This window comes from Ciconia boyciana, chromosome 5, assembly GCF_034638445.1.
Source record: "Ciconia boyciana chromosome 5, ASM3463844v1, whole genome shotgun sequence".
Lineage (NCBI taxonomy): Eukaryota > Metazoa > Chordata > Aves > Ciconiiformes > Ciconiidae > Ciconia > Ciconia boyciana.
This window is the reverse complement of record NC_132938.1, coordinates 78,010,737-78,036,037: the sequence shown is the minus strand read 5'-3', so window position 1 is coordinate 78,036,037 and position 25,301 is coordinate 78,010,737. Positions and strand designations below refer to the sequence as shown.

Here is a 25,301-nt window from a genome sequence, read left to right as displayed (position 1 = left end):
AGAACAAGTATTGCTACAAATTCTTTGGCAGCTTGAGGGTCTATAGTACCAAATGTTGATAGGAGCTGAAAAGTGCTTTCAGTAGCTCCTAGAGAACCAGAAGCCACCTGAGGCAAAAGGTTAAGAGGTGGCACAGGGTTTGTAAAGCCTTAGCAGCTAATACCTGTGCTTGATAACTTGTTTTTATTCTGGACCTTTCCAGTATTTCTTTCTTGACTCAAATTTTCTTCCATCCTCAGAGCACCCTTTGTTTTCACGGAGTTTTAGACTTTCTGTAACCTATTACAGAGTATTTGTGTTCAGTAAAATTTCCTTAAATAAGCCTTTAAATGAAGAAGAATGGTCATTCCAGAAAACTAAAATAAAATGAGAAAAAACACCTATGAGAGCTGAATTGTATAAATTTATCTTGTGACTACACAAACCAAAATTATATTCATTGCACTTCTGGACTTTCATCATCTATATTTTAATATGAAAAATACCAAATCATTTGAAATATCACACCTATTTAATATCTGTTGTTGCATTAGCACCTCGCCACTAGTTGGATCCTTTAAATAGTATTTGTTCTTAGTTATGCTATTTGTTATATATTATAATTCATTATCCAGAGGCTAAAATTATTTTGTAGGGTAAGTGTTAAGGGGTACTGAAATAAGATGATAATTTTATTAGTTGAAAAGCATGTAATGCTAAATAGTTCTGGTTTTTCTTACCTATTTACCTTGGATTTGTAATGATGATGATGAGGGTAAAAATAAATGTTCCAAGAGTGAAGAGCAGAAAAGGATTAATCTAAGCTAATCAAACTGATTCCCTTTATAGTCTATTGCACTTTTATAGTCAATTAGAGATTTAGAGGGCATAAATAACTTTAGGTATCTTTTTAAATGAAAAAATCAATTACGCCTCGAACTCCCCTGACTATCAGTGGTGTGCAGGGTGATTAGCTTGAAGACAGGTATCTATATTGGGCCAGATGAACCCCATTTCATTGTGGTTCATTATCTGACACTTAAGATATTTGTGGTCATGACACAACGGTCTGACTTATCCTCCCCTTAAATAAGAAAAAAAAAAAATCACTGGATTATTCTAAAGAGAAGGTTTCTTTAGGCCCTGGTCTTGCATGCTTATGCCATTGCTTCTCTCTCAATAGAGAGACAAAGCCCCTAAATGGTTTGTAGAAAACTTTCGTCAAAGTGAGCACATTCCTGAGAAATACTTTGGGTTTAGCAAAATTATCCATTTTATTTATGAGGCAGTCTATCAAGGAAAACTGTTACCATCATTAATCAGTTTAATATTTCCAGATCTTGTGTATAGATGCTCAGTTTGGCAGGCATGATATTTTGCCTGCACAGGGAGATTATGAATTTTGAGTGTTTCCCTTAAAGTCTTCAAAAGCTTTTGCCCGTGTAACACTGTTCTGAGAGACTGGAAGAGAAGTGCCTTAAGTATAGCTAATTATTTACTTACCTCATCAAAGGTAAGCAATACTTTTCCTTGGGGTATGTGACTCACTATACTTATCTGTATCTGCTACCTTTTCCTCCGCTTACTATAACCTTTTAAATATTTTAAGTAGAGATAGTGGAATGTGAACACGCTTCCGGAGCTATCTGTTGGAATATCAGTGTGCTGGAAAAATAAATAAAATAAACCTTAAAATAAGCCCAACACCCCCAAAACTCTTTGGACATAAACTGTCAAGGGACTTACATATAGTTTGTAGCAGTGCGCGGAAGTGGGTGTCCACCCATGATACCCATGATACTGTTAACATGCATAAACTATATTAACTATGGCATCTTAAGACCCAAAGGCATCTCTGGAGGCTGCTTTTTTTATGAATGGCTGGTAATACAGAAGGTACGTATTGGGGAACGATGTGTTACTCTTTGCACTCTCTAGGCTTTTGACTACTGTTGAGGCAGCAACTATTTGCCTGGCAGCGGGGCTGAAAAGAAGTGGGGCAAGACTCTTGGGAATGACCTACACCAGGAGCTTTGGTTCAATGAATGCGTACGTTGCCAATCTGCCTGCCTTCTTCTACTCAAAGGGATATTTACTATTATTTTTTTTTATTTAAAATCTCATTTATATTAATTTCAAACAGATTAAAGACAGAATTGGAGGGATTTAAAGATATTAATGTAAATGTGGGATCAGCAATGGTCTTCATAGAGCCATTGCCCATTCTTTTAACACTGTGTGTTAACTCATGTGAAGGTAACACCTGTTAACCATCCCATGTGACAATTTAATGAAGTCTATGGAGTCTCTTTCAGTCAGCTAATTCTGAGAATACTGTGTCTTCACTGACAAGGTAGGATGACACAAGCATGCCTCCTGCCTTAGTGAACCTGAAGTCCTAGACGCTTTTTAGAATTGTTATAGGCGATCTAGGTAGTGCTGCCTATATTTAAAGTTGTCCTACTCTTTGTCAAATGGTTCAGTTATTGGAATCTTTATACGTTATGATTCTTTGACCATTGCCTGCTTCAAGCTTTCTTCATGTCAGCAAAAACACCACTTTTGTGTTTCTCAGGACAAAACTAATAGGAGAATGATCTCTTCCCCCAGTTGTTGGTTTTGCCCATACTGATATTTTACTGTGGTTTGGTTGAGGAGCTCTGTCACCCCTTGTACACTAGAGGAGAGACTTCAGACTTTTGTTATGTGCGTACCTTTTGTTATCTTTGTGAAAGATCTGTCCAGATTTGGGCAGATTTTACTTCTAGTAAACCTTGATTTCTGCATGAATGCTTGAGGCTTCATGGAGTTTGGCAGGTAAATTAAACAGTTGTCATTGGGTGTGATCTATTCTGGCATTGCTGACATTTGGGTTTTCTCACCCATATTGCTCAGAGGACTTAAAGTTGCGAGTGGGACACCCAGAAGTGTAGAAGAAGAGTGGAGAGCCATGACATCCGTGTAGCTGGGTATCAAGTGGCTAAACAAATTGGAGAGAGCTGATGTAGAAGTTGATACTGGTAAAATCAAGCAGATGGATCTTGTAACATATATTAAATGTCACAGAATCTAGGTTTCTCTGCATGCTTATGAAATCAAAACAGAGCTGTGAAATGCACAGGCACAATATATTCTTCATTTTCCTCTGGTGAGTGGCCCACCTAATAGACTGCTACTGCTTAATTAGCTCCAGTGGTAGATGTCTGTACTGATATTTCACAGAAAAATCTGTATTATTCCACACAGTGGAGGGGTTTTCTACTATGTTTCCTTTTCTAAAAAGTCAAATGAGAAAAATTCCCGTAAATGTTGTACTGTTTTCCCCCAAACAACGTTCATAATAGGAACATTTTTCCTTTCTCATAAGTATAAAGCAAGTTGGGTAATTCTGGAAAATGTTGACCTAGTTCTTTCATGTACCAAAAAAAAAAAAAAAAAGAAAAGAAAAAAGCACAGAAATTAACAATACAGCTAATTCCATATGGATTTCCTTTTGCATTTTTATATATAAAATAGCATAATGGGCAATAGTAAATAGACTTTTAATGTGCTAGGGATTTAGCCTCAGGTATTTGGCTAGCTTCCCAAGTCCTGCTTCTAATGCTGTGTCAAACTATACAAGGATAACCCATCATTGTATGTTACATGTAGATGATAGTAGAGACTTCAGGGTAACATGTTTAGACAGTAGGGAAGGTTGAGCATATTCCCCGGAGGAGTTCTAGTATGGGCTTATCAGAGGAATTTAAAGAATAGGCATTGTTACCCTGTTCATCTTTCAGACTAATTTTCATTTATAGTTATATAGATCAGGTCTTATGTACCAAACTGCTGTGCTTTTTTTTATAAACTTCTGTGCTAAGAGATAAACCGTGTCAATATGGAATAACTTGAAACAATTTTTTTCTTCCAGTAAAATATTAGCAAATAGTTTTCATGCCCAAAAAATTATCAAGAATAATTTCTAAAATTGTCTGACCTTGGCTAGCCTGGCATGAAAAAGCTAGAATTTTTAACCATTCCTATTTCTAGAACGCTAACAGCTTAACTTTGAGTTAATAGTTCCCTTTAACATGGAAAGGACCTGGTGCAGTTTCTTTATCTCACCTAAAGTTGTCAGAAGTGTAGTTGAGATACCCAGAGCCATCTGACTGAAGAAAAACAGGTTTCATTTTCCTCTTATGTCAGATAACTTTTTGAAGATGCTCCTGAGGTAAAAAAGGAAGATCAGTTTTTGATATGAATAACCAACATTTCTGATTGGTTTCTTTTAACAGAAATTAGGAGGCTTTTTACTAACCAGTTGTTGGGTTTTTTTGTTTGTTTTGGTTTTATGTTTTTTTTTTTTTTTTTTTACATGAGATACCTCGTTCACTGGAAGAAGTACTTTGGTTTGAAAATGCTGTTACCGTGCTTGCTAGGTACTGTAGCTCAGGTGCTTCACCCCTCTGCTCTTGGTCAGTGCCGGGTGTCCCCGCACAGCTGGCAGCTGCCCCCACGACGCTGTGCAGTGGCACAGCAGCAGGGACAGCCAAGGGACATAGCTTGGCCAGGATGCTTGCAGAACCTGTTTCCACCAAAGGTTACGGTATCCAAGCAGAAACTCCAGGGAGGCACCGTATACATTTCTGAGTCTTTTACTTGCTTTTCTGACCCAAAAGTTCTTAGCCTAAAGTCTTCCCCAGAAAATGAAGGGACACAAAAGTCTGGGCAGCTCTACCTGCTGGTGTTCGTTTCCATTCACTGTCAAACTGCAGTGCTAATCATGGCAGATCCTTTCAAGAACCGCTCGTGTGCGTGATTCCTATTGACATCTTTGGCTCTTTTGACATACCTTAATGGAAAATCTTCTCTCTTTACTTTCTTCTTTTTGGCTTTTTCTGTTCTTTTCTTGCTCTTCTGTTTTTCCCACTTTTCTCTTGTTCCTTCCTCTGTGGTCTGGCTCCAACTCCAGGTGCTTTTCTGCTGTGGTAGAAACAGTTAGCGCTGGTTTACATTTTAGCTGCAATTCCTCGGTAAGGAAGCTCTTTAACTTAGGCTTTAATTCCCTGGGGCAAATAGAGCCGTCTGTAATGCTTGTGTGTTGATCACAGCCAAAAGGACTCAATGACGGGATAATGAGTAAGATTCAACCACCCAAGTTTCAGGATTTTGAGGTTGTATAAAATTGCTGATTCATATCATGGAAAAGCCACTGGCCACTGTTTAATTTCTGGGACTAGTGCTGCTGCTGTAAATATTAGCAAAGTGCCAGAAGACAACAGTGGAGCTACACTGGTTTACAACAGCAGGCTGGGGCTCTTATGTCTTAATAAGTGTAAGTGTACATAGTTACAGTGATTATTCCTTTGGTAGACTTGTCAGTGAAGAATTTGGGAAGGTAATGGAAGGGTGCTATGAATAATAATCCAAAGCAAGCTCTGGGAAAAAAAAGAAATCTCTGTAGTCTAATTCATAGAACTGAGCAATCAGCACTCCAGTTGAGCTTGATGCATACAAACATGGTATTGCAGACCTGAGTAATATATAAGCTATGTGTATTATTAAATCTCATATTAAAATGATGACTGCTGTAGAAGAAGAGGTTTTTGTCTTCAAAAAAAACATGTGCATGATCCAGTTTCCTACTGGAAGAGCGAAAATCATAGAGATTAACAGCTACTTTTCTGCTTTATACATTTATAAATGTTGCCTAAGTGATATTCTCCCGTCAGTTATAAATGGTATTTGAATAGCTTTTTTTCTGAATTAATTCTCAGATTTTTAGAGCCTACTGTTAAATCAAACCATCATTTGGAGAGATTTTTAAAAAGTGGAGTGGGTATTTTAAGAGTGTTAGAAAACAGGATTTGGAAATCTGGTCGGGTCTTCAATTCCATGGTTTTCTGTAAATATTTTACAGCTGTTTGTAGCCTCTTGTAACTGATTTTCATTAGTTTTATTACTTCAGTCCATTCCTGCCAAGTTCAATGTAGATTCCGGTGTACACGGGGTGGGTTTGGTGCAGGCAGCGAGTCTGTGAGAGAGCCGTGTCAGTCCAGTTCCTGCCTATGGATCCCAACGGGACTGCTCATTAAACTCTCCTAGGAGCACTGCGGAGTAAACTGCATCTACGTTACCTTTCAAATAATACAGTGTAATTAATGTGAAGTGACTCACAGAGAATAATTTTCTTTGATAATCGTAGCATTATTTAACAATAATTCCTGTGGGTTTACTTTTAAGTAACTCCATGTGAGGACTGTATGTGCCCACAGGTACTGTTTAAAAGCTAGTTGGGTAATTAAACATTTTTCCTGTAATTGTTACCTCTTACAGCTGCTTCACTGAAATTCACAAGAATGAAAACCTGAAGAAAAAACAGCGGGAAATACGTAATTGAAAAAAAAAATCTTTTGGGATATTCCAATAGTCTGTCTTAATTTAAAAGAAAATACAAATAGGAAGTTAAAGGAATTGTTTCTGATATAACTTGCAATGTGTTGAGTTTCATTTCAGCAATATGAATAGTAACATCTGCTGTATTATGATAATTTAGCATCCATTTAGTATATAGTAGGTAATAGAAATTTAAAAGACTTTTTATTTTATTCCAGGTTTATCGAGTCATAATTCAAAACCAAGTGAGAAACAGTTCTTCATTTTGATAAATTCAGTATAGTTTTGTGGTGATTATTGTAAAGATGGTGGAAAAATTGTTTCTTACTGTTTTACTTTGAGTAAGGTAGATTTTGCTAATGGAGGAGAACCATTTCTGCTTACGTTGTGTATATTGCTGTCTGCATGGTTCTCTAAGCAGTAGTGTTTATATTACACTATAACAATAATTGTAACAGTCTCAGATCCAGTTCTTAGAAAATGGATTATTTAGGGCATTTATAGTCTGAGTTTAAGAAAGAAAGGTGAATAATTGAGACAAGGACCAGTCTCTTCATAGATCTCCATAGACTGAGATGGGTTGACATGGTCTTTTGTCAAATTAAAGTATTTTCATTTTGAATTCATTGGCCAAATCTGTTTTTCTGGGTGTATGTTATCTACTTCGAATACGTATTTTATCTGAAACCGGCCCTTTCTTTGTGAAGGAAATATCAGATCTTGTAGTGAAATCTCAACTAAACAAATAACTGGAAAAACTTTTGGGACTCGGCCACTAGCCATTCTATTCCTGTGCTCAGCGAATGCTTTGAAGTCCCACTTCCATACTCTATTTCAAAGGACACACAAGGGCATAGCTGCAATTCAGAGTACCCCTCCGGTCCCTGTTCCTAGCTCCCCTCCATCTCCTTTGTTAAAACTATCTCCATTCTAATGTAGATCTGCACAGTCAACATGTGGTGGGTTACATGTCCCGTTCCACAGGTGGGCTCCGACTGGGCTGTGCATCGTGCGAAGGTGGCGTGTGCCCAGGTATGGCCACCAAAGCCTGCTTGAGCGCAGGGCAGGGTCAGAGCCCTACATCATCTGATGGCTGAACTGGCCACTGAAGTCCATCTTACTAATACTACCCACCCCAAAGGAGCAAAATCGCTTTTGAGGGGAGCTCTGCACCACAGGAGGGTATCACAGAATATCATAATTCTTTTCCTACCCTTCCCATTGCTTGGAATTTATTGTTAGGAAATAAAATTAAATGCCCAAGTGGCTGCATCACGTTTGGAGAGCAGTACCTCTTACTGCTTTCCCAGGTGCAAGCTTTTGTAATAGATCGCCTTTGTCCCATCCCTCCCGGAGGCTTGGGAGGGATGGATGTACCCTTTATCTTTTCTCTCCTCCGATCACTCTTCTGTCGCATTGGCACAGGCAGGGAAGGCAGGGACATGGCTTGTTTCCATTCAGCCTGGCTTGAGCAGGTTTATGGATACGGAACTGAGAAGAGCTCCTCTTGGGCAGGAGGAGGGAAATGGATGCTTCACGATGAAATCCCAGCCATTTATAAACAGGTGAAGCCTGGTGTTCGAGAGGGCACTTCAGAGCTCCCCAAACTTCTGCAGATAAATGTGTTCTTCTCTTTGGTTAACATGATTCGCAGGTGGAGGGCCAGGACCAGGACTGCTCACCCAGTGAGGCCCTGCAGTTATGCACAGCTGTAGCTGAGCAGGCTTTTGTCTGTCTTAGGACTGCACTGATGTAAGGAAATAAAATATGAAGTACTGTGCCACAGGAGCAGGCTCTGCATTGTGTGCAAGGACTTTGAGGATTTTTCTGGAAGCGTTTCCTACGTGCAGAGTGGGATAAAAAAGCAGTGTTAACTCTGAGATTCATTTCCACCTCCCCCCCGCCCCCTCAGTTTTTGTCTGTGGACGTTTATGCTCTCAGAGGGGCTGAAAGTTGTCATGTTGGCTAATAAATCTTCCAGGAATTCTGAAACCCTGTGAGTTATGAAACACTCATGTTGGTCTATACGCAGGTGTACCAGAAATGAGTATAAAGTCTGCAGAGATTTTGAGTACTGCCGTTACTGGAGACCGTTCGTGCTGCTGAGGGAGTTCTCCAGTGCAGACCCCAACACCCATTTGTAGATTATTGTAGTGAGGCATTTTTTTATTTTGCTTACTTTTGAATGCTGGTGGTTTTTTAGTTACGGTTTAAGAATGGAAGGTTTCTGAGTTTTGGAACTGTGTTCTCTCTTATACAAGTATTGTTTTTAAAACATCAGCCTTCGAAAAAGAGATGCTAAGCTAAGTGTGTTTGCAAAGGGAGATTTGAATCATGCATCAACAACTGAATTTTAACTTACCTTGAGCAGATGAGAAGTTGTAGTTGCATCAAAATCTGGCAGTCATAATCCCCAACTCTGTCCAGGGAACAATTTATTTCAGCTTACATTTTAATTATCTTCATTTTTATGTTTAAAAAATGGGTTTTGATTCATTGTCAGCACTCTTTGTGACAGACATTACAGCACCAAGAAATCTCTTTAGTAATTCCTGTTGAAAAGCAAAGTGTTTCCTGTTTTCTTCATTGAAAAAATGGTAGAAGTGCAGATAATGATTAAAAGAGTAACTGCTGGGAAATGTCATCATGTGCTGTGCATACATATCTAGGAGCCTCCTCTCCAGAAATCTTCTCAGTATGTTGTTTAGTTGTAAAGTTTCAAGAAGCGGACCTTCTGCCATTCAGCATAGAAAGGTGCTCCATAGCCACGTATGTTTTTGCTGCCTGGAAGTCTACAGAAAAATAGTGTCATAACTAGCCCAAGTTCCAACAGTGCCAGGCTTTTCAAAATTTGGAAGGAAGGCCCAGTCCTTTCAAAAAGACGACGAAGAAAAGAAACCCGTTCCTTCATTTGAGTCAAGGATCTTACGAATAGATTTCAGCAGTTTCATGTTAGCCCGATCCATCTTCACATATCAAGTCTATTTCAAGAGCAGCGAGCCTCCCAGAACAGTATTTTGCTATTTTTCAGTTGTGACCCTGTTTCTCTCTGGGAATCCCACTTCTGTCAGGCTCACAATTTCAGGTATCATGACCGGGGCCTTAGTTTTTGGAAACCCTGACAGTGTTTCTTTTTCTCCTAACTTCCTTCTTTCTCTCTTTGGGTCCCCATCTCCACATGCCCTCAGGATACTAAATGTTTTGTGGATGTCCTGACTACTGTACACCAGGGCTCCGTCCCCATTAAACGGAGTTCCTCATGGGTGAGTGGCATCTTGTGAGTACAGTGTGATCTGTGTCTGAAACTAAATTTAGACCGACATGCGTCACTCCTGATGGTATCTGGTGTGTGATAAATTCAAAATGGGGTCACTTAAGTAAGTGATAGCAGCCAAGAAAGGACTTTCCTTTTCCATTTAGGTCCACTATTGTCCCTTTAAGTCCATGGAGGGAACTTGTTTTAGAGAGTACATCCGCTTCAGTGTAGTGTTTACCCAGAGTACCTTTGCACAGGCTGAGCCGGTGATGGTGACAGTTCTTCACTGGGATTTGGTATGTGCCAGATCTGGGTTTTGGGGATATGTGCAAGCATTCAGGGAACACCCAGACAATTCTCCCAGCTTCTGTGATTGTTTTGATTCTGGTGCTCGTCATGAGAGGAGCTGAATTTCCTGGCATAGACTTCCCATAGACTAATTTCTTCATGCATATGCTATTGGTACCAAAAGATTATCTTTGCATCCCCAGAAAGAATCTGAAACTCTGATTTTTCCATCAGAGCAGCTTGAATAAAAGGAAATTCTCTGTTTGATCCTGCATATTCTGGCCTTCAGCCAAAGCATGGCTTTATGGATTCAGAAACTTGAAGAATGAATATGAGTATAATTTTGAAAGCTAAAGAATATGTGGGAGGAAATTTCAGTAGTTCTGAAGCTCTTAGTGTAAGAAATGTAGCTACTAACGTGAAGTAGGATTTTCTTTTTTCCATAGGTTCCTTTGATAAATCCTAACCCTAGAGCTCAAGAGTTGTCCATATTCAAAGGGCAACCATTCATATTTTCTCTTCGTTAGAGGGCAGCTTTGAGTACTGATGTCCCTGTGAAGTAAGTTAGAGTAATCTAAATTTAAAATGTCTCAATACAGTTCCTGCAATTTGCAAATGCTTTGGGAAATCCAGATCAATAGAAAATAGAGATAGGTGTCTCCTTACAAGCCACGTTGCCCTTGGGCAGCATCAAGCTGTGGGCACATTATTCCTAAACTGGATCCTGAACTGCGCTATTGTCTGTCTTAAATGATAGGTTGCATGCCTGCATGACACCTTGAGAGTATTACTACAGAAAGGCAGATGGAGTAATCAAATGGTTATGTTAAATTGACTACAGTTCTATTCTATTTCTAAACAGTGATTAGGGCCCAAGATAAATCTAGTAGTTCAAAGTGACTCCCCAGCAAGTCACTTGATAAGCTTTCAGGACCAAATATCGCTACATTCTGGGAAGAACTTAGCTGTGAGCACTGAAGATATTTCCTGTTTCCACTTTGCAAATGAGCAATAACTCACCAGTGAAGTTTGGTAGGAAAAACACAAGGCTTCTTTTAAATGATGGTGCGATCAAGTGTTTTTTCTGCTTGGCTAATACGTTACAGTTCTGCAGTGCTGAAGAGTGGGATTCTGTGACACTGGCAACAGGATGGGACTGAAATGGCTTCTCACTATATTAGCTGAGAAAATGTACAGCTCGAGTATGGCAGTAACTTAAGTATTTATGTTTTGAAATTACTGAAGGTTTCCAAAATTTGCACTCCGTAAAGAGAGTAGGCTTGTTCAGTTAGAAAGCTCACACCTATTTGGACACCTGTAAACTGAAGAAGAGTAAAACTCCCACAATACTTAACAAGAAAGCCTGTCTGAAGAACAAATTTACCTCAGAAGCTCAACGTGGCTTGTTTTGGTTCTTTCTGCCTGACAGCTTCATAGCTGGCACAATAAATGCAGCTTTCCAGACATTCAAGTATTAATAAATCATAGTCGGTTTATATATGTAAAAGTTGTGAAAATTGTGCAAATTCACTCTTCAAACATACCCTTTCAGGGGGAAAAAAAAACCATTTCTATAAATTATACTGCAAGTAAATGTAGTATAAAAAGAGAAAAGAGATGCATTGATGACCTTATCAAAGAAGCATAAACAAGTGTTAAAAAGGTGATAGGAAATCACTTTACCAGCATATGTTTATACACTTCAGGAGGCCTACTAAGGAAAAACCAAATCCTTATAACAAAAAGGGAAGAAAATTAGCAATGGTAATACTAAACAGCTGAGCAGTGCAATAATCTATCAATCTTAGCAAATATATGATCTATAAGTAAATATCATCATGAAGCTCACAGCGTAAAGGGAAGGACTTGATATAAAAGCAAAAACCAGGGAAAGCTATAAATGAATACAGCCCAAAACATGGAGGCTGTAAAAGAACGTAATCTGTGCTGTTTCAGGCAGAATAAAGGGATCAGTTGAAGTTCAGTAGAACAGATCATGTACTGATCAGATTTAATCCCCGCTATAACTCAACAAAACACTCATTTGAAACACCTCCCCCAGTGTTTTATAACCTAGATTATACTTATAAATTTAAAGCATATTTGACTGTGTCTATCAGGATTGAGTCTGTAACATCTTGAAATGAAGGATATGTTAAGGGAAGTAATTGCCTCATCAGGGCTTTAGATCAAGATGCAGCTTACTTGATTGAAGTACACATTGACAGGATGAGTACTCCTTTATGCAGACAATGGTACCGAGTAGAGGTGCAGTCTTCCACCTCTGCTATTTGGAGCCACTGTTCATTTAAGTGGGAAAGAGTGGGAGAGAAAAGGTTGACTCAGGTAGAACATGAATTATGTTACTTAACAGAAACCACAGCTAGGTTGTTTTCCAGGTAACCTAGATCCAACAGACCCTCATGCACAAAAGAAAGACGAGAAGAAAAAAAAAGAAAGGTAAATTAAAAAACAAATCGACATAATGAGAACCACAGTAATTTTCAACTCCAATAATGTGATACAAAAACAAGTTATATGCAAAACAGACGTCTTCACATTGCGTGGCAGTAAGATGTGAACAAACAGGATGTCCAGAAAGAAACAGCATAATACATCAGCGAGACAGCAGCTGCATTTACCAGCATAAAGAAGATTTAGGTGTTGATAATCCACAATTTAAAACCGATCTATGAGTCTTCCACTGAAATTTTGTTTCCACCTTAACAGTTGGATGTGAAAGCTGGAAATCCACCAAAGGTACAGACAGACATCTAAAAGCTTTTGAAAGTAAATGCCTTGGGGAAATAGTAGGTATTAAATGGAATGAATTTATAACAAATACTGAGATTCATCAGGGAGTTGAACAAGACTTAATCTCCTAAATTATCCAGAAATGAAGATGGAAATATCTAGGATATGTGGTAAGAATGAAGCCAGATCTGATGCCAGACTGTCTGCCATGGCAGGAATGCCTTCAGGCTGACTGTAGAACGTTTAAAAGGGGTTGACCGAAATAATTCCTCCATTGAAAAGTGCTTAGAGATGGAAACATTACAGGTGACTTCACAAAGTTGGGGACAGTCAAGGAGAAAGCCAGGTGGACAATGATCAGGAGAGTCTCGCATATGTTTGAAGGAACTCTTCGCAGTGTCGGGGAAAAACGTGAGTTGGGTGGTACCAAAGGTTTTCATCTAATATTTCATGTCTATTAGGGGCTATAAACACTTGTCAGACCTGTTAAATGATTTCAAGACTTTTATCAGCACCGCTCCAGGCCTAATGACTAGAAAGTACATATTTTAATCCCAGAGTCCAAGCTCTATCTATCACTTGCAACTGGCAGCTGCAGTAAGCACTGTAACTTGTGTAAACTCAGCACCACCCACAAGTTTGTAAGATCAACACACAAAGTGGTTTCTGCCGGTATGAGGGAGAAAACCACCAGGTTGTCTTCCTGCATCCGGGTGGAGGAAGTCAGTGATTGTCTGCTTGCAATAATAAGAGAAGGCATGTCTGCCGGGGCCTTGTCTTCAAGCAGAGTATCTTGGCTTTTGACCCAGCCAGTGCACCGCTGTTCTTAATTAGGCTGTGTCTTGACTATATTAATATCCTGGCATGTAGCTATCTGGGATTTTATAGTCAAGCGTGCAGTTCTTCGGTATTACCCGCACTTTCTCAATCTCTGGAACAGTGTCACCTGTGCTGTTATGCCAGTGGCATCCTTGGTGACCACATCTGGCTGTTCCCAAAAAGTCTTCTTCCCTGATGCACCCGTCTGGCCCCAGAAAGGCTCCTTAGCTGCGTGGCCGTGTTTAAAGACTCACGTTGCGTGTTTGCTGCTAGATGTCCTACGTCAAGCAGTGCTTCGCTGCACACGCACCGCTTTGCAGATGCTGGTTAGAGGCTTCTTCCTACTGTATATACTTATCTGTTTCTTTTTTTGTCCTCCATTTATAACTAAAAATTGATTAAGAGTGCATTTTTTGAAAAGGGGAGAGGGGTTCATTGGCATTCAGACATCTGGCCTGCTGGGTAGTGAGTTAAAAACTTACAGTGGGTCTTCTGGTTGTTTCTATATCAAAAGCATGGTGGGGATTCAGTGGCCTGAACAGAGGCATCCTGTGCTATTTGTTCTGCCCAGCAGGCTCCTGCCTGGCCACCGGCTATCCCCTTGGCAGGGAGAAAGCCTCATTGGTAATACCTGCCAGCCTCACGGAGATATCTGAGATACCTTAGCCGGTCTCAAATGGTATTGGCAACTGGATTGTACCCAGTATGTGTTAGTTCCAAAGGGGCAGGAGGGCTGTGCCTCCCAAAGAGAGGGGTTTAAGCCAGGATTTGTTTGTTTCACTCCCTGTCCTTTTAGAATATAAGCCTCAAGACAGGTTTTAAAAAGGCGAGATCACCTTGGTTTCCAATTTCAAGTACAAATGAGTGATATTTCTTATATCGTGACTATTCTCTCTACGCGTTGAATGACTTTTTCTTAAGCTTACAGTTATTGTGACCAGTGTCTGCTTCATTGCTTCAAGTGGTCTTCCACAGCCATGGTAGTAAAATAAGATCTTTCAAATAATGAAAACCAGAAACTACTTTTTTCCTGCCACAGTGTTGGCTGTAACGACGGAAAGTCATTGATTTCCTTTTGAAACTGTTTCTGAATTGTTTCATTGATGTTGCCTACAACATCAGCTGCCGATCTCTGCTTTCTTTAGAAGCAGCTTGTTTCACAGACCTGTTTTGTTCCATCAACATTTCTTTTACGCTTTGTTTATCTGTAGTTTGTTAGACAGGTCTGTAAAGTTTGGTCACGAGCCAGGTAAAGTCATCAAGATTTTTGTAGTAGGCTAGTCACTGAAGTAACCAGGTGTAAGCAATATAGAAACCGATATGACAAAAGGTTATATAAAATGGATCATGCAGCTTTACAAATACATTTTCTTGTGTGCAGCACGTTTTTACTGCCGTTTGTCACACACTGAAGTGTTCAGTCTCGAGAAGTGTTTAGCGCATGTCCTGTTAATGAATCCTATGAAAAAAGAATGTACAAGATGAAAAGCTGGTCTTGATGGAGCTGACCTGCTGTGGATTTTTGTCATTTGAGGCTAAGTTGTCTCTCTGAAAAGAATCTCATCCCGTGCTGGTAATTTAATCAGTCAGAGCAATGGTAATATAAAGGCATAGCTTATGTATGGAAAATATTGTATTATGTGGTAGATCATTGTTACAGTGTTCGAAAGCTTCTGAGAAGAATTGTAATATTTTGGCAGGAGTTCAAAATTCTCTTTCCTACAAGGAACAGGTTTGGTGGTTTTTTTTTTTCTCTAACATGTCATTTTGAGGTTACATGGTAACATCTGTCAGAGCTATGCTAACCTCTGTCATCCAGCTGTTATAATTGTGGTATTTTCCTTCCTTTTCCTTCTCTTTCCTCTCCTTTCTGCTTTCCCTTTCTCCTCCCTCAGAAAAAAAAAAAGAACAAAAACCAACAAAACCCAACAAAAACCACCTCCTTTTATACTGAAACTTCAGGTGGAATGAAGTGGTTATAAAAGCATCTGTCAACACAGGAATAGTTTGCCAAGCCAAGTATTTGGGTTGGAAGTCATGCCTTCCCAACTGCTTGAAAACAGGAAGTATCTCTGTTAAGTGATGGATAGCTCTACTTTGCTGAGAGGAAGAAAAGGCTTTTTTTCTTCTTCTTCTTCTTCTTTCTTTCTTTTTCTATTCTGCCTCTGGGCTAATAAACAAGTTCTGCAGTTGTTCCATGTACATAAAGAAAGACTCCTATAGAAATGTGTATACGGGTGCACACGTGTGTGTATATGAATATACAAACTAAAAAAAAAACCCCAAACCAACAATCCACTTCGTACATGATCGGTCCCTGTCAGAAGCCAGCCCAGGCACATCTTATCCCAGTGATTCCTGTAAAGCTCTCAAAATCTGTCAGAAACAGCCTGCAGGATTGCAACGGCTCCTGGGTGATTAATTGCCAAAAGAGTCTGGTTCCAGGTTCCATTACATGTAATTGTTATCTTTTCTAAAGGGGTTCTTTTATTAAACCCCCACCCCGAAAAAAAGAGGGAAAAGAAAAAAAGAACTGACATTCCTGAGGTTTTGCACCTCTTAGGCAGGAGCACAGAGGACTCTCTTATGTAAACATACACTGAAGAGGGTGTGTTACGTTGTTTATTAGCTGATGATAGATTTTTTTTTTTCTTAAGTTAATTTCAACTTTACTAAAAATCATTTTATTAGAAATGGGGGAGGAAGAGCTGCATAGCATTTAGAGGAGAAGAGGGGGAGTTCCAGTGCCTTCTCCACATCAAAACCCCTCTGTGAGACCCAGCAAGTGGCAAAGGACTAGATCACTCATGCTCCTTACTAGAATTGCAGGAAAACAGCCAAAAATTGGGACATCCTCTGTCCACACGCCACCGCAGTAAGACTGCTCAGGTTGGACACGGGGAGAGAACAAGATCTTGTGTCTGAAATCCCCCTTGCAAAGGAAGCCAGCGCCGCAGCCCTGAGCCAAGACTCTGCCGCTCCGCATGGGTGCAAGGAGAGGACGGCGCAGCTGCAGCCTGAATGAGCAGAGGAAGAAAGGTCAAGCACTGGTTTTTACAGAGTTTGTGGCTTGAAAACATGTGTTTGAGTGTCCTGAAAGTATGGGCAGTTTGTGGAGAATCTGCTAAATTGCTTCAGTTTTTTCTGAGACCGTATTCACAAAGCAGAGGGGAGGAGAGCCTGATTCCCTGTCGGTGCCCCCATGTCTTTGAATACACGTAAGAGGCTTGATTTGGAGCTGAACTTCTGTGGTGCCAAACTGGAGTATCTGGAATCGTATCAGTAGGGTTGCTTGGATTTGCACTGCTTTTACTGCATTGAAAATGTGCTGTGTTACTGACAGGTTTAGACTTTTATAGATGGAGGCCTGGGCAAAGCTTGGCTCCCAGTGAGCACTGTAGTAATTTGTGCCAACTGGCCAATTTAACTGTTTGAAATATCAGGGAAAAAAAAGCATGGAGATACTGGTTCTGCAGCTGCAGAGTATCTGCCTGCAGATGTTTCTGCCAAGAGAAGTGATTGAAACTCGGTTTCTTGAGATATTTTAATCCTATCTGAACAAAACCACATAAAAAGTGCTCTGGTATTGTCTGCATGGGCCAAGGAGCACATCGTTCCTCACAGTTGTGTTTAGACGGTCTCATTGCTGCAACAAAACAAGTCTCCTCAAGTCTTCTTTCTCCACGATTCCCCTTGAATTAGCTATATTAATCAAACTCTGTCAGTGGCAGGACTGAGATGTACAGCGGCTGGGACACTGATGTTACTCTGATTAAAAAGATGAGAATATTTTGGTGCGTCCAGCTTCGTGCAGGTTTGGAAATACAAGCCTGGCTTTTTGCAGAGTTTTTCTCCTTTGCATCCACAAGCAGTTTCTTTAGATGGTGGAGAGGCGATAACCCTATCACCCACCCCTCTTCCCTGCTGCCCCTTCTCCACGCGTGACCAGGGCTGCTGTCTGGTGCAGGAGTGCGGCTCGTGGTGCAGGAGGGACGGTGGGAGGTGAGCTTAGGAGGAGGCAGGAGGGTACAGCAGCCTCTTCCCTGAGCTGTATAGGCAAGATAAGGCAGCTGAATAATCGCTGGCACTACACGCTTATAGTGCCATGTCCCCAAAGGCAGAGGCACAGCTACCTCCAGCCTGGAGCAGCCCGACGCCCCATGGTTTGGCAGCGAGGTGCGGGCTGTGGTGCAGATGCCAGGCTGCAGGCAGCACCGCTGGGTGCTGGGGCATACGAGCTGGCTATGTGGTGGCTGCGTGGTGGTGACGCGGTGGTGGTGGTTAGGGACTCGGCCCACAGTGGGACCTCATCCGTGCCTGACAGCAGACATCAGGAAAAGAAAATAAAATCGGAAGCGGCTCTGAATGCTTTGGCCTTGTGGAGGCTCGATATGCTTTCACATCAACTCTGGAAATGTTTGCTTTCTTGAAGCGCTTTTAGCACTGCCTATTTATAACTTAGTTATTTAAGTAACGCTCATATCTGTTTAAAATCACCACCGTTAGTGGAAATGACTGATTTGCTGTGAAACATGCAGAAGCAGGGTATGTTGTTCAAGCAAGTGACGCCAATGGTTTCTATTGATTCAAGGCAGTTCTTTCCCCAGGTTTCATTTTATAAGGAAAGATGAATTTTGTTTGTTTTTCTGCATACTGGAATGGTAGGGTAAACTGTGTTTTGCTGTAATAACTAACAGACTCATCTGTAGTGATAGCTGAAGGTGTTAGTTCCTGTTGGTAGCCAGCAAAGAGAGCGATTCCAGAAGATACATTGAATTACACGGAAAAGTTTCCCTCTGTTGATGAGATGAACTGGAAATGGGTAAAATTCAGTGGTTGAAGGAAAAGGATTAACTAATGGTAGTAGACCTGGAGGATAAGCAAAGCAAGTAGCTAAATCCTACACAAGCAGGGGCATTTGACTGCTTAGCAGTGAAGGACAGATTGCATTCTTATTCTTCGATGCTTAACTCTCCGTATCGCTTTGTCTTGGTTTGGACTCGGCTGATATACGCTGTTTCCTTGTTCAAGTTGGTTTACTGTTTGTTGGCATATCAAACCACATGTTTGTTCTCTGCCTTTAATTAGTACTTCTGGTTAATGCCTGAGTAAAATGTTCCTGCTGTGCTCACTGCCACTTGATAGTGCACATTCTTCCTGAACACCTGCTGTCAAACCTATCATGTCTTTTCTTGTCGACTTGCACAATGCTCCAGGTCTTGAGCAAAACTGACATGACAGAAGGCTTGTACAGCCTGATTTTTAGAAATCTATGTGGAAGGTGAAGTCTTTGCGCAGGGGATGATAATAGGAGACTGCAACATTTTGTAGGAGCCAGTTTCCGATAATATCTAATAAAATTCTGTTTGCAAATGCAGTTTTTGAAGTAGTGGATATACTGTAGGTTAAAGAAGCAAACTGCTCCACCCTGAGAGGAATCGTGGATATTGTGTAACGACAACAGAGAGTAATCTGCACAGATCTGGGGAGAAGTACAAGGGTGGTGACCGGCAAACAAGTCATCAAAGAGGGGAGCTGGTTAGAGGTGTTGGCATGTGCTGACGGTGGTGACAGACGTTGGCACAGAAGGAAGAAGGTGGGGAGGAGGAAGAGTGTGGGGAAAGGGGCTCTTGGCAAGAAAAAAGCAGTATCGCTTGACTCAGGAGCCTGTAATTACAAGACTCCAGCCTTGTGACACAGCAAATAAGCGTGTCACCTGAAATGGAGGAATTCAAGGTTGTCTCCTGAAGCAGCTCATGCCAGATGGAGGGGGAATAAAAACCTTGTGGAACGATAAAATTTAGCTCTCCACTGGCTTATGGGTTTTAAGTCCTTAATAGTGATACTCTAATGCGTCTTTTCCCCTCAATACCTTCTAATTTTGGTAATTAATCCATGGTTGCCAAAAGCTTCCAGTAGCCTGTCTAGCAAACAGGACGGATGAGCTTCCCGTACTCGAAACTTTCAGAGATCCTAAAATGCCAGGCGCTTCCTGGTCTGTTGCGTTGGGAGCATGACCTGCTCTGGCACAGCGTGAGAACGAAAATACCGGGCACCGAGGTGAGCCTCGAAAGCGTAGGAGAAGCACCTTTATGGGAGCTGACTTCACTCCTGCAAGAGATAAATGTGATGGCACGAGAAGGCCCTTTCATCGTTGTTAACGAATTCACTTCCTCAGCCTATCTTTTACCTTAACGCTTTCCACGCTTGCAACACATCTGTCCTGACATGTGGGCAAAAACACTGAAAGGATCTCACAAACAGTTATTGCTTGCACAGACTACAGGAAGAATACGACTGACTTTAAAATGCTTTAGATATGTTCAAATACTGTGATGATGAAAGTAAAAAAATTTGCATTACCAAATTAGATTACAAGATATAGAGTACCTCTCATCTTCGGGAGTCTGTGTAAGTAGGGACCGCAACCAGGGTTCATAAATAGCAATTGTTAATTTAAGTTGGAAGGATTTAGTTACAAAGGAAACAGATTGTTCTGTTATTTCCAGTCCTCTCATTTTCATCTGGGGTCTAATCCCAATGGACTCCAAAGGCAGGATTAAACTTTTAGTTGCATTTTTTAGGTTCTGCATTAAAATAAATGTATTTAAGACATTTCCTTTCAAGTAAATTTAGTATAAAAATCTGTTCCTACTTGTGGAGATTGATTGCAGCAGAGAACATGCAGTAACATTGATTCTCCAGATGAACTTTGTTACCTGCTGAACCTACTTGCTCTCTCTTGCACACCTCAATATGCCGTTTAGTCTGCAGCTTATGTTTTGCTATGCAAGTTACGTTTTGCTAATGAAAATGTTGTCCAAGTTTGGCACATTTCTGGAATTATATTTTTTTCTAACATCAGGTTACCCTCTTGCACCGTTTATGTATGACATTTTCTTATAAGATCTGATTAAGAACGGTTTTGATGAGTTAGGCATGGCTGTAGAAGTATGTCAGTAGGAAAGCTATTTTTCCTATCCCACAGAAAGCTCATCAGCTGGGTATGCTTCTGTCAGTGTTATAATTCTGCATTGTTTGACAATGTAGTTCTTGAAATGGCCAAGTATCCTTTGAAAAAGCTAACTAAAGATGGATGCTTTTAAAAAAATTTAAAAAAAAAGGAGGAGGAGGAAAATTAGCAAAGCCCTAAGGTTAATTCTAGTCCATTCTTAACAGGAACCACAAATATTTTCCTGGCTTTACCTATTTAAGTTTTCTTTCCTGAAATAATTATCTTCATAATTGCACACAAAATACACATTTTTGAACCAGCTATCTTTTCCAGTGATATATTTTGAAGTAATACTCTATTTTAATGGCCAAGGAATTCAAGCATTTCTTTTTGAAAGGGGAGTGGTTTCTTCTTAATTAAAATGTGTTTTTGCTATTGATGATATTATGTATTACACGACGATTATCCCACTTCCCTAGTGCTCCCCTGCAGAGTATTGTATCTGTGTACCACTAGTAACCTTTCAGTGTATGTGCACTTAGACCCCTTTCATAACTGTTGTGGTAACAACAAAAAAATTACATAAACTTGCAAAAGAATTGCTTAATGGTATGAAGTATTCTGGTTTCTACCAAAACCCCAATTACTTAATTTTGTGCCCTTCCTGGCCTACATAAATTATGCAACCCTCACATCTCAACATCAGTGAATTATGTAGCTCTGCGCACACATCAATTAATTTTGGCCCCATCAACTTCCCACCTTCTGTGTGCTCCTAGCCTCAAATCAGTTTTGCATCTCCCAGCCGCGAGCGGTTAATTTTGTACTCCCGGCAGCTCATATCTGCCTGAACCTGCAGCCCCGCTTCAACTCTTCACCCTCCCCCACCTGCCTCTCCTCCTGCACAGCCAAGCCACCGCCTTCTCCTGCCGAATTCCTCCTCCTCCTCCTCCAGCTCGGCAGCAAGGATCGATCCCAGGTGGCTTCACCTCCCGCCTCGCCAGGCAGCGGGTCAGCGCCGGATCCCAATGCACCCTGTGGGCAGCGGGGCTGGTCTGGAGGTGACCTGGGTGTCCTTATCGCTCTCCTTGCGATTTTCAAAGTGCAAATTGCAAGACTGAAGCTCCATCTTCTGGAACGGCCTGTGAAAGTCATGGCGCGCTTAGAGCAACCAGCTCAAAACCCTTCCCGTGGGGAAGCCTGCATCACGCAACATCCCGCTGAGAAGAGAAATAGCTTCTAGGTCTGTAACAAAAGCGGCGTTGAGGAAAAAGGTGGTGCCAGCATCCATCAAGCTCAGCACTGCTGCCAGCAGCAGAAGTAAGCATGACCTAGTCCTTGGTGTTAAAGCTGACACCGCTGCTGCAGGTGTCCATACCAAATGCCACAGTAGGCTTCTCTAAGCAACCCAGAAAGAGCTCATGTTCCTCCAGAGGAAACTCCAGTGTGCAAAAACATCAAGAAGGATATCTTGTTCCCTTATTGCTGACCTCTACGTGCAGCTCAGTTCTGAGTCCTGAATTATTTTGGCCAAAAATGAAAAGTATCTCCGTGAGAAGTACGCAGAGAACAAAAGCCTGAGAGGGCAGCATGATGTCCTGCAAACGAGAACGGCCTCGACTTGCCGTTGCTCTCCGATTGCTTTCAGACCAGCGAGCAGCAGAGCAGCTCTGCAGCCCACTTACAGCCTCTCACTGGGGATTTGCCCTCCAGTAACGCAGGACGGGTCAAGGCAGGCCCCTTCCTCACTCTCTCCCTCCGCTTTTAGTTCCTCAGGAGCGTAGAGGGGAGGGGGCCGGCGGCTTGCCAAAGGGACAAGGGTGGTGACAGCAGAGTGAGGAGCAGTCGGGCTGTGCCCAGGGTCACCACATTTCCCATCCGGCTGGACTGTCGGGAGGGCTGGTGGAGACCAGCTCTCAGTTCAATCTGCTTTTCTCTCCTGGGGCTGGAGGAAATTTGACTCTTCTCTCAAGTGAGGTTACAGAATATTTTCTCCCCTCTCCTTTTTGTCTACGTCTATTTAAGCAGCAAGCGCTGCAGAGGCTGACTTGTGCTTTTTTTGTACAGTTCCCAGCACATCTGGCTGTCTTGGATAAGGTCCCTAGGCCTGATTGTAGCAAAAAGTAATGATAGCGTGTTTAAAACTTGGGCCCCCAACTATGACTATATATATAAAATGCAAAGCATTTGGGACAAACTGGAGGAAATACAATTTTTAGTAACTGAGCAAAAAAAATACATTCACTCTTTTACATCTGCAGTTGTGCTTTGCAAGCGTGGGTGCTCCATCGTGTTAAAAGACTGTATCTCAGAACTGAAAGCCGAAGCAACACAGGGGAGCGCTTGCTCCCAGCTGATTGGCATCAAGCATTTTTCCTGTCCCACTTGCACAACAGCCATGGTCATGCATCAGTGTGAAGCTAAGCTGGCTCTAGAAAACCTTCTAATTATCTAGGCGTCCTGATTAAACCTGCCTTGATTTAAAAGAGGCACACCACCGTACTCATGTGAACATTTCTTGTTTCTTCTAAACAATAGAATTAGCTATGGGCATTTCCTTAAGAGCATGCAGAACGCAATTGCGGTATAATTCCTCTTCCTCCAAGCCTAGTCTTGAAACATGCAAATTTCTCTTTCAAGTGTGTTGGCAAAAAATGGCAATATCCTGATACACACACGATTTAGACACTGAATTACAACACACTGGTTGAGTTATCATCAGTGGATTGAGTTCTTTGGTGAATGTATCAAGAGTGCTGTGGAAAGTAGCACAGTCTGCTGAGGAAATATCAGTGGACAGCTTGCTTCTTGCTCTCTTTCGTAGGGATCCAGCGTTGGCCACTGCCAGGGACAGGGTACCAGGCTGGATACGGACCTTTAGTGTTCCTCGTACAGCCTTCCTTACGTAGCTCGATGCAACACACCGCAGTGCCGTGCGCTTTCTGCTGAGCATTTTCATGTTCTGTTTTAAAAATAACAAGACATCTCTTAACGTTCAGGATACATTTTTCCACTCTGAAGCACCACAGCAGTCTTTTTAAAGAAACTCTAGGAAGGGTGTTAACTTGATCAATGCTGTGCAGGAAGGAAAGCTCTTTCCTACTATTTTTTCAGCATGACTTTCACTGACATGATCAGGCTGGGAAAAGACTTATTGGCTGACAGCCCAGGACAGCCATGCAATATCTCTAGTCATCTGGAACTCAAAACTACTCTGCCCAAGGGAGAACCATAACATAAAAACAATTTAGGTTACATGCTGAATCTTATAAACATTGTTCAGTTTTAAAAAAATAGTTTAAATACTATTTATGTGCATTCGCTATGCACAGTTTGGTTTTTTTTTTTCCCAAATGTCAAGTAAGAAAGTCTGGGAGGGTTTTTACTTTTTTATTGTAGATGGCTTTCAAAAATCTTGCAGATTTTTAGAAATATAGGGAAATGAGCTTCGTCTCTTCTCATAAATTTAAGAGCTTGGCTTCTCCTATGTATCGGATATAATTGTTTATATATAGATAATGTTTACTTTTTGACCCCATCCAGAAAGCATAGAGTCACAGAAACGCTGGTTGGAGGGGGCCCAGAGGCCCTGCGGTCCCCCTCCCGCACAACGCGGGACTGTCACGAGCACCAGACCGGGGAGGGCTTGGCTTCGTCTGGCCGAGCCACAAAACCCCCAAGGACAGAGTTTCCGCAGCCTCCCCGATGACCTGCCCCGAGGCTGTGCTTCTCTTCTAGAGATTTTTTCCTCCTGTCCAGTCTGAACCCTCCATGGTGCCCTTTGTGGCCGTTGTCCCCTCTTACGTTGTCTGTCACTGCTGCCCAGAGTTTGCTCTGTCACCTTCCCACCTCCCCGGTGTATATATAATGTGAGTAACCCTGGGAAACCACAGTGCAAGGGCCAGTATATGTGTATGAAACTGCAAAGTTGAGGCCTTAGCTTGTAACTGTATTCATCTGTTGAATTTTTGATTGCCTTGTGGCACAAGAGAAGGAAAAGCCAGCGTTTTTCCAAGTCTTCAAAGCTGGTGCTAAAATGTATTAACTATAGTGCTTTTGCAAGTCTATGGTTTTTTCTCTCCCTTTTTGAAGCTGAGCATCGCTGGCCTCTATCTATTGTTACCTTATTTTGCATAAAAAAACTATCAGAGTAATCTGCTCTTCTGTAAGCACGTGCAGCTCTAATAATTTGGGATAAAGCAACATGAATCCAGAATGTACGCTTCACTTCAAAAATCTTTTTTTCTCCACTTGTTGTCTTGATTGAAGATCTGAACTTGGGATGTGTCCATTGCCACCTGTCCTTCTGCCAAGTCCTAACATTCCAGCACACCTTGCAACAAGCCCAAAATTATTATTTTAGGAAAATGACTATGGTTCCTTTATGATTCCTTTTTTCCATAAACTGATATTTCTCAAGCTGAGTAGCCTTACTGTCTTTTCAGCAACTGATCCATTCTAACAGAGGGGAATAACCCCTCTTGCACATAGCTTGATTGTTCTTGTGCAGCTTCTTGCTTTTGCTGAAATTGTTGGTTATTTTGCGGCGTTGCTGTTTTTAATTGAGTTGTGGTTTTTACTTTCTTGATGCGATGTGCCATGTGCTATAACTTCTCCTGTGATGCTTTCATTGCAGGCCTTGCTGAGACCAGGACGAATAGACAGAATTATCTACGTGCCGTTGCCAGATGCAGCCACTCGCGGGGAGATCTTCAAACTTCATTTTCAGTCCATGCCAGTCAGTGATGAAGTCTGCTTAGCAGAGCTCATTCAGCACACAGAGAAGTACTCGGGAGCAGAGGTAAAAGTTTCTGAATGGTAATGGCCACAGTGGTGGTGTACAAAACTGTGTTTTTAAAATTGAAATCAAGT

At 41.4% G+C, this 25,301-nt stretch overlaps 1 protein-coding gene across 1 annotated transcript in view; it reads left to right on the top strand.

The window, feature by feature from the left end:
• AFG2A (AFG2 AAA ATPase homolog A) overlaps positions 1-25,301 on the top strand; it is a 232,055-nt gene that overhangs the window by 140,054 nt on the left and 66,700 nt on the right. Inside the window, 1 exon segment of the mRNA XM_072862747.1 lies at positions 25,066-25,230. Coding sequence (XP_072718848.1) covers positions 25,066-25,230 — 165 coding nt within the window.